Source organism: Prosopis cineraria, unplaced genomic scaffold, assembly GCF_029017545.1.
Source record: "Prosopis cineraria cultivar Desert tree isolate PC_DT_omini unplaced genomic scaffold, ASM2901754v1 PC12, whole genome shotgun sequence".
NCBI classification, from domain to species: Eukaryota; Viridiplantae; Streptophyta; class Magnoliopsida; order Fabales; family Fabaceae; genus Prosopis; species Prosopis cineraria.
In genome coordinates, this window is record NW_026555343.1 from 6,910,890 (window position 1) to 6,927,428 (window position 16,539).

The 16,539-nt window shown below is 31.7% G+C and overlaps 1 protein-coding gene across 1 annotated transcript; it reads left to right on the forward strand.

Moving 5' to 3' along the window:
• Positions 1 to 2,223: 2,223 nt before the first annotated feature.
• Positions 2,224 to 11,287, forward strand: LOC129289032 (cucumisin-like). Its single transcript, XM_054925859.1, has 10 exons — positions 2,224 to 2,265; positions 2,509 to 2,597; positions 3,142 to 3,236; positions 3,904 to 4,138; positions 5,300 to 5,810; positions 6,466 to 6,569; positions 7,313 to 7,540; positions 8,096 to 8,210; positions 8,308 to 8,521; positions 10,725 to 11,287. Exons 1-10 carry the CDS (start codon positions 2,224 to 2,226, stop codon positions 11,285 to 11,287), a joined length of 2,196 nt encoding a protein of 731 aa, XP_054781834.1.
• The last annotated feature ends 5,252 nt before the right edge of the window (positions 11,288 to 16,539 follow it).

Here is a 16,539-nt window from a genome sequence, read left to right on the forward strand (position 1 = left end):
CAGAACCATTATCAATTTTGATGCTATGAGGGACATTATAATTCTCCATTATTTCCACCTGAGATTGTGGAGTTTCCTCATTATGGAGATTCCCTAATTTATCAAAGCGTGATTTGGGCATGGGTGCATTAATTTCCCCCGTTGGCTTAAGAGGTTTCCTTGAGTGATTTACAACTTTCTATTCTGATTCTTTGCTTTGGTCGCCACTCACCAGAGCCGTCCCCTCCTCAGTTTGCCGGCGGTTTTCTCCCTCCTTTTTGCTTAGAATCGAACCAGCTTCTAAATTCTTCAACGTACAAGGCTCTCTAACACGCCCGTACCTGCCGCAACAAAAACGCAGTAAATGAATGCTTTCATATTCAATTTGCTTTTTACTACCCTCAATTCTTGCAAACTTCCCTTGTTCCCTCATGGCTCTAGGAAGGTTGACTTTCAACGTCTTCCCCATGGCATTACCCGACAAATACAAGAACTTTTTATCATAGTAAGGTCCTAGCAAATCAGGGAGGCGTGCCCATAAAGCAATGTGATTTATTTTCTCCTTGTATGGATCAAAGTCGGTCTCCAAGCTGTGACGGACAAACAGTTATCCATAAGAATCCATGGACCCCCTATAAGACCTCCCTATAATCATCAGCATCCCTAAATTGTACGGGGAAGTAATCGTTTTGCATGTCACTTGTTTTAACCCATCCCTTTCTCGCCCAGATTTAACTTAACTTCCTCCTCATGAAGAACAAAGATGGAGCTTTGCCCAGTAGTTTCACTATTAATGCAAGTCTGAAAGGTTTTCATGTCCTTTCTTTCTCATTGTCATCCAAAGTAAAATCTAGGCATAAAGGATTGGAAAGGTTCACTTTGATGCCCTGTGTTGGGTTCTTTACCTTGGCAAAGAAGTATCAGTACTTCTATAATCTGCAGGTTCCCCAATACTCTCTTCAACCTGGATCTATTCCTCATAATCATCTTCTCCCACTAGCTTCTCCTTGTACGTTCCTTTCTTACTCGTCTTCTTCATCCAATCCTCCATTATCGGTATCCTTGATGTAATACCCAGTAAAGAGCTCGTCCGCCTTTCTTATTTTCTTTTTGCTTCAAGCGATGTCATCAATCTCCTCCGCCGATGATGGAGGAGCAAGGCTTTCCGGAGACATCAGCGTTCAGTGCGTTCAGAACAAATATTGCTCACTTATTATTATTATTATTATTATTATTATTATTATTATTTTAAATTTTACACAAACTGGCCCTTCATGTAATTGTAATTTCTCCTTTTCTAGTCTTGGATAAACACATGGGTTTGTTTCTCTCCACATTTTCAAGCCTTTATGCTCGCCGTTAGTATTGTCTCAATGTTGGATTAAATTCAAACGCTTCAAAAGTAAGATTTTCTCAAAAAAAAAAAAAGAAACATAAAAAGAAGAAAAGTAATAGCTAACAAGCATTGGTCCTAATAAAAAAGGGTTATGACATCTTAAGTATCAGATCTCAAGTTCAAATATCAGATGGCCATATTAAAAAAATAGAAAATAGAAAACTTGTTGTTTGTGATTAAAAATGTTATGACTTTCTTTTTAATTAACGGGATATATACACACACGTCCTTGTGGTTTAAAAAACTTAATAGTAGTAATAGTAATTTTGGTGGAATCTTAAAAAGTTAAAAGATTAATATGAAACTTAAGTTAAAGACTTAAGATGAAACCTACCTCAAAATTAATGGAATAATAATATTATTTAGTAGAAGTAGTAATATTCCCTTGCCCTTTTGGATAAATTGAACAGCTAGAGTCTGGGCCCCAAAAAAAAAAAAAATTGAACAGCTAGACCTAAATTATGGCCAAAAGTGTCTACTGACAACAAACGGTTTGAGCTTCTCTTTTGAACAAAAAAATAAAAAATTTAAAGTGACGTTTTGCTTGCAGCAAATTTCATCTGTAAAAGTGTCATTAGAATATTTCGATCCAAGGGACAGTCGCCTGCGTATGTACTGTCTTCCTTCCATAACAAGTTAACATTATGCATTCTTCAATGTCTTTTCGAAAGTTTTAGAAGTCAAAGTCATTGCCTCTTGCTGCTTTATATTCGTTATTATGTGTTCCAACCTCAGAACTAATACATGTATATGAACCAAGCTTTCACAATCCAATCTCTTCAATGGCAGGCCCAATAATGTCTCCATATTGGTTGATTCTTATTATTATTATGATTCTCTCAGCTATAATGCTTCAGACAACTGATGCAGATTCTGAAGAAAATGCAAAGGCAAGTGTGTGTGTGTATCTCTGTCATCACTTTTTATTGTTCCACTGTTTTAATTTCCTCTTCCTCTTTTTCAAGATTTAGTACTTAATTATAGTAGTCATTGATTTGTGACTATGAAGAATCTGAATTTTAACTATGAGTTTATTTTGTTTCTGTCTCTTTTTATATATATATATGTATATATGAATATGCTTTCTTGTCTTTATAATTTCTAGCAAGTAATTAATCTGTTTGTTCATGCAGGCTTATATAGTGTATATGGGTAGCCCTCCAAGTGATGAAGCACCCAGGTCAACGCTTCACGTGAGCATGCTCCAAGAAGCCCTTGGCAGGTAGATATGTGTGGGTGTATGGTATTTCAATCCAACTCGGGTTGGTTGATTGAACTAGTGAACCGGTGAATAATCGGTCCAGTAGTCTAGAGTTTTGGACAGGTTAACCGGATTGAATTATATATATTTTTTCTCTCATTGCCAAGCCAGAAATGACATTGTTTAGAATTATAGGAGAAAAAAAGGAAAAAAAAAAAAAACAATCCATCAGACTTTTGCTTTAATTAGTAACTCTATTTTATTGGATTATATATGGTTTATATATGAATCATTTAATTGTGGATCAGTGACTTTTTTATTTAAATATTACTCTTTTCAAGTTTATATATTTTTAATTAAATTATATTATGTTAATCATGATTGGATTGATCCATGGTTTGACCAATAGCCCTTAAATCATGATCTTGATCAGTTTAATAACTAGTCCAATTTTTAATATCTTGTATTTATGGACTAATTAATACATACATATATAAATGTATGTGTGTGTATTTATAAGAGAACAATTTCCATGACAATTCAATTATTACATATGTGTGGTTAGTGAAAGAGCAGCAAATTCTCTAGTCCACAGCTACAAGAGGTGTATTAATGGGTTCGTTGTGAATCTCAAAGAAGAAGATGTGCCGAAAGTTGCTGGTAATATTAATTAAATAACCAGCCACTTGCATCCTTTTTTGTCAAAATTATACTTATTTGTCCGTTGTCTCTTTCATTTATAACATAATTTATTGGATTGATTCAAGAGCAAAGAGGACTTTAATCCATCCAATATATATATATATATATATCAGATTGCAAGCATTCGATAAAACCAACGGACCAAATTTTAAATAGGAATTCCAATTTAGAACCTACAAAAATCTTTATTAATTATTTAAGACCAAAAAATGTTGAAATTGAATTTCAGGACCATGATTCTTTTTTGAAATTTAAAAAATAACGTTTTGACTAAAACACCCTTGCTTGAAATGCACATTTAATCATTTAATTTGTTGGTAAAAAAAATCATTTAATATTAAAAATATTTTAGTCATAACAATAATTTGTAAACGGTAAAAGATAACCATGGCACTTATATTCAATTTCATGATATTATGATCCTTAATGGTTGTTGCTGATATTTACAAGTCTTTATTTGTGATTTTCCCTTTCAAATGTATGGGAGATGACAACATATATATGGTTTCTGATAAGATCAGAATTGATAGGAGAATAGAGTAATATTTGCTTATCAAAAAACTAAGTCATAATCTCGATCAAAATGTATTCAACTAATCATCAAGTTTTGGGTTGTTGTTGTCAGCAATGGAAGGAGTGATTGCTGTATTCCCAAATCGAAGGAACCATCTATACACTACAAGATCATGGGACTTCATAGGATTTCCAGAACAAGTGAAAAGAGCAAACACAGAGAGTGATGTAATAATTGGAATGCTTGACTCTGGAATCTGGCCTGACTCCCCTTGTTTCAATGACTCTGGATTTGGTCCCCCACCCTCCAAATGGAAGGGAGCTTGCTATAATATCACTTGCAACAAGTACATTCCTATATACATATAATTCTCGTATCTATTTCTTGACATTTGAAAATTGTTACGTTTTGCGCAGTCTCATATCATATTCAATACATATATATTCATGTTGGTTCCACTACTACAAAAATTGTGTTTAAGAGCACCTATTTGGGAGCACTTTGAAATATGACCTCCATCAAATCACTTCTAGGGGATAGATACATAAGATGGGTGAGCCGCACATGTTAGGTGAGTCTCACACGAACGGTCATCACATCTATGCTTCTCCTTAAACATCTAGCTTCACTCTCCGGCTTCAATAACTCAAGATTTGGCTACCCACCCTCACATTAAATGAAAGGGAACTTCCTATAATATCACTTGCAACATGTACATTCCTATATCTATTTCTTGACATTAGAAAACTACTGCTGTTATTATATTTCAGAGTCTCATGTCATATTCAATACATACACATATTCATGTTGATTTTTTGAGAAATTTTCATTATTAACTCCTCATATAGTATACATTATATATAGTATTGTAAGGAGAGACAGATATAGTGGGTGGGTGGACTCCACATATTAGGTGAATCTCACTCACAACATGTATCTTTCCTTTAATGCATATATATTCATGTTGGTTTTTTTGATAAATTTTCATTGACCCTTGTATGATATACTATACATTCTATATGCTCAATAATTTTTTGGACCTTAACCACAAGCACTTGAATCAACTGGCAAAAGTTGTTCTCTCTTAACTAGAGATCTCAAGTTCGAGTTTTGGAAATGCAACAATATAAGTGGCCAAGGATGCCCACCCTTTTGGTGCTTGTGATGCCTTGATCCGGATTAGTTTGGGCCCCATTAAATCTTCACAGCTTGAGTGAAGCAAACTCAAGACACTAAGTGCTCACGTAAAATAATAATAATAATAACTTTTTGGACCTTAATTCTCTCTTGCTGCTGCAAGGTGTTGTAAGGAGAGAGATAAATAGATCAAAAGTCATGTTCATCTGTCTATTTCCTTAAACATGGTGCTGTCGAAACAGAGATTTAGAATTAGAATTCCTCCCTTTATGTGTTAATTAAAAATGAGGCATCTTCATTTTGTTTTCGTCGTTTATATTTATAAACCACTCACAACAATATTACTTCAAAATTATTGAACCATGTGCAGTAAAATCATTGGAGCAAAATATTTCCGAAGCGACAAAAAATTTGTTGAAAATGATATAATGTCCCCAGTAGATTCCCAAGGCCATGGAACACACACAGCATCAATAGCTGCTGGAGGGTCAGTGAGTTCAGCAAGCCTCTATGGTCTGGGCTTAGGAACAGCAAGAGGAGGAGTGCCATCAGCAAGAATAGCAGTGTACAAGGTTTGCTGGTCGGATGGATGTTACGACGCTGACATTCTCGCAGCTTTCGATGAAGCAATCGCTGATGGTGTCGACATAATCTCTGCCTCATTCGGAGGCCCATCACCTCGACATTACTTCAATGAAGCTTTAGCCATTGGAGCTTTTCATGCGATGAAACATGGGATCTTGACCTCCGCTGCAGCTGGTAACAACGGTCCCGGACTTACGACCACCACTAGTGTGGCTCCTTGGATTCTTTCTGTGGCTGCCACTACCACTGATAGAAAGCTCGTCACCAAGATTCAGATAGGGGATGATATTCTTGAGGTAAAATTAATATTAAAAAAGGCCTTCACTTAGCTTACAGGGATTTATTTTCTCCAACGTGTTATTTTTATAGCAAAAAAAAAAAAAAAGCTTATTGGATTCAGGGCGTGCTTCTAGACTCAAAAAAATGCATATATAAAGATACTTATCTATCATCTACCAATAAGGATATTGAATGGGCAAAAAGATTTGAATAGACAGTTTATAAGTTATGAACTAAATCATTACCAATTAGACTAACTTTTTATTGACAACATAATTTTTTTATTAAAAAAATCGGTCAGTTAGGTTAGAAGCTCTCCAAGGTCAGGAGGACATGCATTCGAGTTCAAAGAGCGCTGATATAAATATACTTACATATTGTTTACCAATAAGGTTACAACCTTATTGGATAGAAGTCAATTCCTTATTAGTTGCACTAATTTTTTGTTGGCAACTTTTTTTTTTAATCCACAATGTTTGAAACTTAAGAACATGTAAAAATATTTATCATTTATTTGATCAAAAAAAATATTTATATATTTATTGGAAGAAATTTGAGTCATTCAGTCCAATCATTGGTTAAATTAAATATCCCATATTCTTTGAAATGATGAGTTGTTTCATGTTTAATTGGAAATGTGTGTGTGAAGATTAGTTGCTTGTATATTTGCAGGGACTTTCAATAAATACGTTTGATTTGAATAGCACTCAGTATCCTATAGTTCATGGTGGAGATGTACCAAACACCCTTGAAGGCTATAATAGCTCTGTATCCAGGTACTTCCATTAAATAGCATGTAATTAATTTTTCTCATTCTCATCTTTCTTTTCTTAAATAAATTTCTCAATTTTAATTTTAATTTTGCTCAAAGTAAGAAAATTATAAAAAGAGTAGGATAATTCATTGTTACTTTGATTTAATCTCTCAAGGATAGTACATACTCCTTCAAGCTTTATTGATATGGCAGAGAGCAAAAATTTTTTTTGTCCTATTTATACATTACCTCATTAAATTTTTAACATAAATTTCCTTTTTTTTACTCTACATTAAATGCTAGAAAGAAAAAGTATATTGTTAAAGTACGCATATTTAATAGAAATAAAGTTAAAAATTTATTAAATTTTAAGATAAAGTTAATGAGTTTTAAGTTTATCCTTGATTTTGGTAAAATATATTAAAAGTAACTTATAAATAGAATAAGAGGAATAAGTCATACCTCCTACCTAGCTAGCTATTCTATTTAATTTCTTTTATTTATTTTAAGGCTTTGTTTTAAATGGAAAGAAATTAGAGAGGAGATAAAACTAAGAGGAAAAAAAACTTAGATCGAGGAAAAGATAATTTTTACCCTTGTCTTCCCCTAATTTCACGGTGGAGATTGAAAAACCTAAAGAAAAAACTATGTTAGAAAGAAAAAATATATTTTTTTATTTTGTCCCTCATGTTTTCTCTCTTTCTTATTTTTCTCTCATTCCAAATGGAGAGTAAATAAAATACACATGAACTTAATTTGGCACAGGTTTTGCTTAGAAGACTCAATGGACCAGAATTCAGTGAAGAGGAAAATAGTTGTTTGTGATGCCCGTTATGGACCTTTGAAAATTGGATTTGCATCTGGCGCTGCTGGAATTATAATAAATTTTAGTGCAGGTAGAGTTCCTGATGGTGGCTTTGCTTTTGCATTGCCAGCATCTGTCATCAGCTCAATGGATTCTAATACCATATACAACTTTACAACAAAGACTAGGTATGTACATACATACATAAGATTAGAGGGCAATTTTATTTTTAAACTATAGATTCAGGAGTGTTTAGAGTCTTAAATTTATTTTTGTAAAATGTTCCTCCTCAACTTTTAAAAACGATACAATATAGTCACTACTAATGACAAAAGTTAATTTTAACTATTAGTCAATCCGAAAATAACAAAACAGAACCAAGAAAATCACAAAAGAGGGGATCGAGAAAATTATAGAAAAAGGGTCAAAAATTACAAATAAGGACCCAAAAATACAGAAAAAGACTAAGAAATCTATAATTTTGAATATTCTTTTTTGTTATTTTCTATTCAACGAATAATTAAAGTTAATTTTTGTTAATGGTAGAGGAAATGGCACCATTTCCAAAAGTTATTGGGGAACATTACACAAAAAACAAGTCCAGAGATTCACAAGCTCCTGGATCTATAATTTAGGTGTCAAATTGCTATTCAACCCCCTATATATATATATATATATATGTATCATCATCATCATCCTCTCACAAACCTTAACAAATTCTGAAATAACGAATCACACTGCAGCAATAACATAACTGCGACGATATTAAAGAGCAGCCATAACGACGATTCTTTGGCTCCTGTTGTAGCCTCCTTCTCGTCAAGAGGTCCTAACTTAGTTACACTTGACATCCTCAAAGTAAATTAGCTTCTTCTTCTCACTTCAAGTACTTTTTGAGTGATATAGATTCATGAAACTAACTAATTAACTACATGAATCTTATGATATAATAAAGCCGGATATAGCAGCACCTGGAGTTGATATTTTGGCTGCGTGGAATCCAAATTCACCTCCTTCAGGAGTGAAAGGAGATAAAAGACAAGCACATTATAATTTCAATTCAGGGACATCAATGGCTTGCCCTCATGTCACTGCTTTAGCTTCTTATATCAAATCCTTTCACCGTTATTGGTCTCCTGCTGCAATCAAGTCTGCCATTATGACCACAGGTGTGTTTATATATAATTATTCATTCAAAGATAACTCTTACTCTGTCTATAAGAGAATATAAGATATTTTTTTAAGGTAAAATATCAAAAAAAATATGTAAAACATTTTGGGTCTTTCAGAGTGTAATTAATGAGATTTTTTTTTTTCAAAAATACCTTCAATTAATTAGGAGGTGTAATTAGTAAGGTTTTTTTTAGTGGAGATACCCTATTAAATAAAGGCAAACATGAAAAGAAAATATAATTTTACAAATAATTAACTAACTCCTTAAAAATGTAATTTGATTGAAAATACTTTGAAATATTAAATGAGATATTTAGTATTATATATATATATATATATATGTTAAGATTACCTGCAGTCCTAATTATAAGATAAAGTTAACTAACTTCATAATTTTAAAGAAAAATATAGTTAACATCCTTAAACTTATAAAAAATGTTTGACTTTCTAATTTTGTTGTTCATCGAGATTAATAACTACAGTGAAAGTCGAGTTCCATGTGACCTGGTGGCATTGACCTCGTCTAATGAAGAGGTTGTGTGCATGTGCATATGTGTGCGCGAACATGACTTGACTTTTCTTTGTTACTATGGGCTTGGGGTTGTTCCGATGGGCTTGGAGTGTAGACACATGCAGGTTGGGGTGTGGGCCGTGCGCGCGCACGTGCCTATGGGTTAAGAGTATAAACATGCGGGTGTGATTGCCTATGGGATAGGAGTGTGAACATATGGGTGTATCTATGGGATAGGAGTAAGTGTGAGAGGATATTATGAGTAAGTTTCCCTACCAAAAATAAAACATAAATGAAATATGTCTCGGAATTATAACTTGGTGTAATTAAAGAGGTAATATTGAGAAAAAACAAAACAACTAGCACATCTTTGCTCCATATTATTTAATTCTATTTATAAGACAGAGTATCATTAAACCTTTATCATAAGTTCCTCATTTATTAATATATATATATATATATTTAATAAAGGTAAAATTAAAAATTTATTAAATTTTTAGACAGTGTTAATATATATTATAATTTTCTGTTATTTAGATAAAACACATTGAAAGTCAGAAGGACTTTTTGGAAAAAGAGAGGTGTATAAAAAAAGTTTCTCATTTGCAAAGCATATAATTAGGTTTATTAACTTTTTTATGATTTAGTTATAAAAAAATTTTATAATTTATAAAAATTATGTAAATTGTAATTTTTTTATAAATCATTTAATTACTAATCTGGATAGTGTAGACTTAATGTGAATGGTTCAATTTAATATTATTTTTACTTTTTATAAATTACCAAATGTATTTTTTCTTGTCTAATTTTAATATTAAATTTTTTATAACTTTTATAATTTTTTTATTTTGATAAATACATTATTAAAAATAATGATATTATCTTAACCAATACTTTCCAACAAAATATTTTTAAAAAAAAATTTAAATTTTAAATTTTAAATCTAGACCGTTTAGAATAATCAATTTAAAAAATTAATATTAAATTTGGATCATCCAAATTAAATAGGCTAAATTACAGACAACTCCTCTAAACTTTGAACTATGTACAAATAACCCTCCTTAACTTTTAAAACTTAATAATAAATTTCTTTAAGCTTTTAAGTTTAGACAAATTACCCTTAGCCATTAATTATACACCCCCTTAAACTTCATTTTTGTATACATTTAAGCCCTAAACTTTGATTGATATATAGATAACCTCCTAAATTTTAAGTTATGTATAGCTAATTAATGTATAAAATTAATTATATAGGGTTACCTACATAAATATAAGAGTTGAAAGGGGTTCATTATAAAGTTTCAAATGTTAAGGAAGTTATATGTAAATGGTTCAAGATTCAGGAAAGTAATGTACAATTTAGCCAATTAAATATGAATTGTCCAAAATCAGTGATAAAACAATGTTATTAAAAAATTTGTCTTTATAAATCATAGTTGTAATAATTTGATTGTGTGCTTTACAAATGAGATGAGAAGTTTTTTTACGCACCTCTTTCCTATTCTTCTCTAGAATGCAAAAAAGGCACTCAGACTTAACTCCTCCAACGATTTTATTCCCTCCTAATTTATCTCTTCCAATCAAGGTGGGACATTTCCAACACATGCTTGTCCATTTTGATTAGATATATAACGCTATATCGCATTATTTAGTGTTGTAATTAAGTTTCAGTTCCCCTCTTCTGGCAGCTACACCGATAGAATCTCATCCATTGGACCATGCTGAGTTTGCATATGGAGCAGGCCATGTAAACCCAACAAAGGCACTAAATCCTGGTTTAGTATACGACGCTAATGAAACAGACTATGTCAAATTCCTATGTGGACAAGGTTACAATGACTCATTACTTCAAGTCGTAACAGGAGAAAACAGAACTTGTGCTCAACTCACTCATGGTAGCGTGGGGGATCTAAACTACCCTTCTTTTGCTGTGTCCGCTAAGTCTCCTCAATTGGACGAGGCTCGAGTTTTCACAAGGACTGTCACAAACGTTGGGTCACCAAGTTCCATATATGAGGCCACTGTGACTGCTCCAGAAGGACTCGACATTCAAGTGAATCCTTCAAAGCTGTCGTTTACTTCCTTGGGACAGAAGCTGTCGTTTAACGTTAGTGTCAGTGGATTTGTAACTTCCATAGCTTCTGCTTCTTTGATCTGGCATGATGGCACCTACCAAGTGAGAAGCCCTATCACGGTCTTTCTATATTCTGACAAAGCAACAATAAATAACTATATATGTCGCAGAAATTGACAAACTTCATTAAAAGTCATATAGGATTTCAAAATAATTTTGTGATTTTATAGGACTTTTCTATATTTAAATTCTTTATGTGGGGCTTTAGAGTGGTTTTTCCTAATCAATTATGTACTTTTGGTTTATGTGATGGTTTGCACGAAGGTTGATGTGTAGTATATGACTGCAAGCTTTTATTCTATAATTTCAATCAGTGATGATGCGATCATTATTTTCTCTTCCTAATTAGTTCTTTGTATATGAAAATTTTATGTTTTCTCTCTTGAAAGTGCAAATCATTTGTTATATACAACAGCTTAACAAACATTAATCATATGATTGAGGTAATGATAAGAAAATTCAAAAAACGTTTATTACTTTAATAGTGTGGAACCTAGACATTCGAACATGTGAACTGGCATTGCACCATATATAGCCCAAATTATAGGTCATGTGTCTGAACGTTTAGACCCACACTATTAAAATAACAAACATTTTCTCAATTTTAATGGTAGAGGAGAAATTGTCATGATTTTAAATGTTTAAAGGTGAAAATGCATTAAAAACCAGTTCAAGTCCTAAATATTATTAGGCCTATAGTTTAAAAGGCCAAATTATCATTTGACTTTTTTTTTAATTTTTAATTTCATCTAGGAGTCATTTAGATTGATAAATTTTGATTTTGATTTTAAATTTTAAATTTTATATTTAATATTCATGCATTTAAAACTATTTTTTGGTAATCATGTATTTAAAATTATTTGCTTGAATGGACAAATTAATATTGAAAATAAAAACATAAGAGTGAAACTGAAAAATTTATATCTATTCAAAATGAAAAAACTTAAAATAAAGTGGACTTGTTTGGACATTGAATATAATATATATATATATATATATAATAAATATTAAAAAATGTCAATTTCATGTAGTCGACATTTAGACTAATGAATTTAGATTTCAATTTTAGATTTAAAATTTTATATTCAATATTCATAATTCTATTAGATGCAATATGTACTAAGGTTCCAGGATTAATTAACCAAAAAAGCAAGAGGCATCTTGAGAGGGGACCCATTTTCAAACCAAGAACATGTACATTGACCATTACCATTTCTTTTTCTATTAATGAACTTGTGCCATACTTCAAAAATTCTCCTCTATATCATAGAGGTGTTATGTTGTTTGACCTATTTGTATTTAGATTCAAGAACCTTGAACCATGTGTATTTCACAAGGAGAATATTATATTGCATCTCAATATCTGAATTGGAGGATAATATACCTTAAATTTTAAGATGTCTCTCATTGTTGAGATCAGATGATCACATATACTCACCACTAGATTTAAGCAAGGAAATAGCATACAATGAGTCTATATTATATTAGGAAAGTCACATCCCTTATTCGCAACTGAAGATTGATAACAAATCCCGTTCAACAACAAAAAAATTATATTCTTATTTTAACAACAACATATTTCATATTAATCCTTATTTATGAATAAGTTTATTGTCAGGTCCTTAAATATAATTCTCCCTATTACATTTAACTTTGGTCATGTAAAATTGTTTGCACAAGAGCATATCAATTTTAGAGCCAATATTTCAGTTATTTTATGGGGAAAAAAAATCCCAACTTCTTTTGAAATCCTAAAACCTAGTTTGAATTCCTTGAGAATCTTTAATAACTCCTCCACAAGCAGCATTATTCCTGTTTATTCACTAACCCACCTATATCCAATCTAAGGTAGACTATTAGTGGAGGGGCCCACTTATCTTCAAAGCTTTATTGTGTTTTGAAAAATTATGTGTTTGAGTTTCCCATTCTCTACCATTATTTCCATAAGCTGATTGATAACACATGGCTCAGTTGCTTCATATTTCTACCCCCTCCAAAGTGATATGGTTGTCTTGCAACTTAAACAAACAAACAACAAAATATTTGGCTGCAATTTCAATGAGAAAAAGTTTCAACAAGTCTCTACAGCCATAAAAAGAGCCATACACAGCTCTATTACAGGAAATAAAATACTGTAGACTTAGAAAAATAAATAGAAACCAAAGATGGGGAAGATTTCCAAGAAACAAAAAGGAAAATCCACTGAGAAAGAAAATCAGAGACAACAACCAAAATATTCCACACCCTCTCCAATTGTTTGCATAGCCTTTATTCTCAATCAATCCTTGAACGGTGCAGGAATTTGCCTTGCCCGAGCATTGCATCTAATGGTTTGCTGCAACATGTTGTCCTCGATACTATGGTTAATTTCCATTTGTCCCATGTGGGGTCCAATTCCATTTTGTAGCATAACACAAAGTTTCTCAGTACCTATTTTTCCATAACCCTTGATTTGGACACAGAGAAAAATAAGGAGGAAGGAAAACTAGGAGGGAAAATATAATAACCCAGAAATTTCAAGTAAAGTTAAATTATATAATATTGTCTTTTGCCTGTACTTTTATTAATTTTGGAAGAAATTCAGCAACAAGAAAAGCTAGTCTAGTGAAAAGTAAACTTTAATCAATAAGGTCTTGAGTTCAATTCCCATCAGCCTTAAGTGAGAAATTTTATTTTTGAATGTCCCCTTTTCATCTTTCAAAAATTACCAAAATACCCCTATGTCATCAAATTAGAGAGGAAAAGAAAATTCTGGATCCTCCATGCTGTGACCTCTGACCTTGCTTCATTTTTTGCTGTTCTATCATTATCACCAGTGATTATGAGTTCACCTTCACCTTGCAGAAAACGTCCGAATTTGCTGCCTTATTTTTTTCTCCGTTTTGCTCTGTTTTCTCTTATGCATGTGGCCATCAATCGCAGTTAAAAAGGGTTCTGTCAAGCTTCGATCCTTGCTACTATCGGAGGAGGAATGTGCTGGACAATTTTCCTTTCTGTTCGTTCTTCTCTATTCTTCCTCGATTTGTGTATTCCTATCAGCTATCTCTCCTTCATCTTCCTTGTCCAATTTTCTATGTCCAATTTTCTACCTCCTTCATTTGGTTGCAGCAAAGCTAGTGTATGAGGAAGCTGAGGTGTTGCTTATGATTCTTTTAGTTTTTAGTGTTGTTTGCTAATTCTGTCCTTCTTCTTTTTGCCAGAATTTCTTCCCCTATTCAGCCATAAGTTTCAACTCCTCCTCCCCTTTTCTTCATCAATTGTGCTTTAAGGTGGGTAAGATTCAAGTCCTCTTCCCTCTTACTCTATGTATATGTGGTTTGGATATTTAATTATTATCATTTTAATCCTCCTTTTTGTTGTTGTGCTTGTTCGAACAATGAGGAGAATTGGGCTTAGATTGATAATTTAGCATTATATATTTGATGAAAGTGAATAAACTCAATTCTCTTGGGTCTGAAATTGCCTATGTAGAATGCTTGAAATTGGAAGGTTGGATTATTTCAAATGTGGACATTTGAAAAAAAATTTGGAAAAAATGAAATTTGAAGAGAAGATATTTGCTTTAAGTTTGATAATTAATGTATGTAGGGTGTTTGAGAAAATGTCTATTAAAAGAAATTAAAATTTATTTTTACTATTTTTGAAATTTCATTGATTTTTATGGGAAGAATAGTTAGCTTTGGTGTTATTAATCTTTGAACTTAACTTGGAAGATTGCAAGGGAGGTTTGGTTATAAAATGAACGATATGTGATCATTTGAACCTTTAGAGATGGATGGTTTGTGGATGAAAAATTTGAATGTTAATAAGGAATTATTGTACTGGTTGAAAATTTAATAAAATTTAATTATGATTCATAGGGTGTTTGGAAGAGGAGAAATTTGATTAAAGTTGAGAGGTAAAATTTAAATTTTGAAAAATTCAGATAAGTGGATAGCGTCCTAACTAATTTTCCAATCAAATTTATTTTTGCTAAAACATTTTATTTTTATGTAAATCATTTTAATAATAACAATGTAATTATTGCTTATTCTGATACTTAAATTATTTTATTTTGTGAAAATCTTTATCAGATTTGATAATTTTAGTTAATCAGTAAATACAAGTTTGGACTTTAATTATGAAATTTTATTCTATCAAATATTGAATTAATACAAAGAATGATTCATGCGAGTTCGACTTTAAAAGTGAAAACTTTATATATTATTGGTAATTTCCTCACATGTTTGAAATTGGATTTGAAGGGGACTTTATACATAACATTAATTGCTAACGGCAGTTCCGTTAGTCCTTAGCATGCCATGATTAACGACTAACTAGTTTGATTTTCGTGAGCTTTGTTTTCATGTTTGTTAGTGGGTCTCATACTCGCGTTTGTTTTCGTGGCTTCAAGCCATGTTTGGTTAGCATTACCCTCGTAGATTGTGTGTCCATATTTGTTTTCGTGGCATAAGTCGCCTTTGATTATTTATCCTCGTAAACTGTGTGTTCACGTTTGTTACTTGTTCTGATAAGTTTCTATAATTATAAGTTTTAAATTGTTTGATGAACTTGTTTTTCATTGGTTTTGATTAATGATATATTTATAATTATTTAGCACAGTTATTTACTTTATTGAAAATAAATGATAATGACATTTGATATGAGGCTTTCATGAATCAAGATTTTATTTAAAATTACATGGAGTCCTTTTATGTTGAAGTGTATTAAATATTTGTTTGCAAAAATAGTCATCTCTGGCATACATAATTATTTTAAACATTTCTTTTATACTTATTTAATAACTTATTGTTGGGATGCTATTTACTGAAAATTTATTTTGATCTTAGACTCATTAGCTGACGTTGATTCCATTGCCAACTTTTGAAGGACACACAACTATTTTGGATGGAATTTTGCCTAGCATTATCTCCCCTTTGATGTAAATATTTAAACTCACATATTTTATTTTGGAAAGTAAGGTTAGATGCTCCACATAGCTCATAGCTATATTTCTATTTTGTTATATATTGTCTGCTAGCTAGAAGGAGCTAAACTCCTGGTTGAAACTATATTTTGTGTAAAATATTGTGTTGTAGGATTTTTGAGAGATCCTATTTACAAGGGAGGTTCTGCCAAAATTTCTACGAAAATATTCAATCTTTTATTATAATGATTTTTTATTAAATATATTATAATTTTGGTTCAAATTCAATTAAGTTTTAAAATGGAAAGATTTCTCAATTTAGAACTTAAGGGATGTATGATATCGTTTACATCCTGTGCCGGTCACTCTCTGTTTTTTGGGCGTGATAGAAAACTTCCAAAAAATAGTAAAACTTTTGTTATTTGTATACAATTTTCTTGCTAGTTTTCTCTTCTCCCTATTT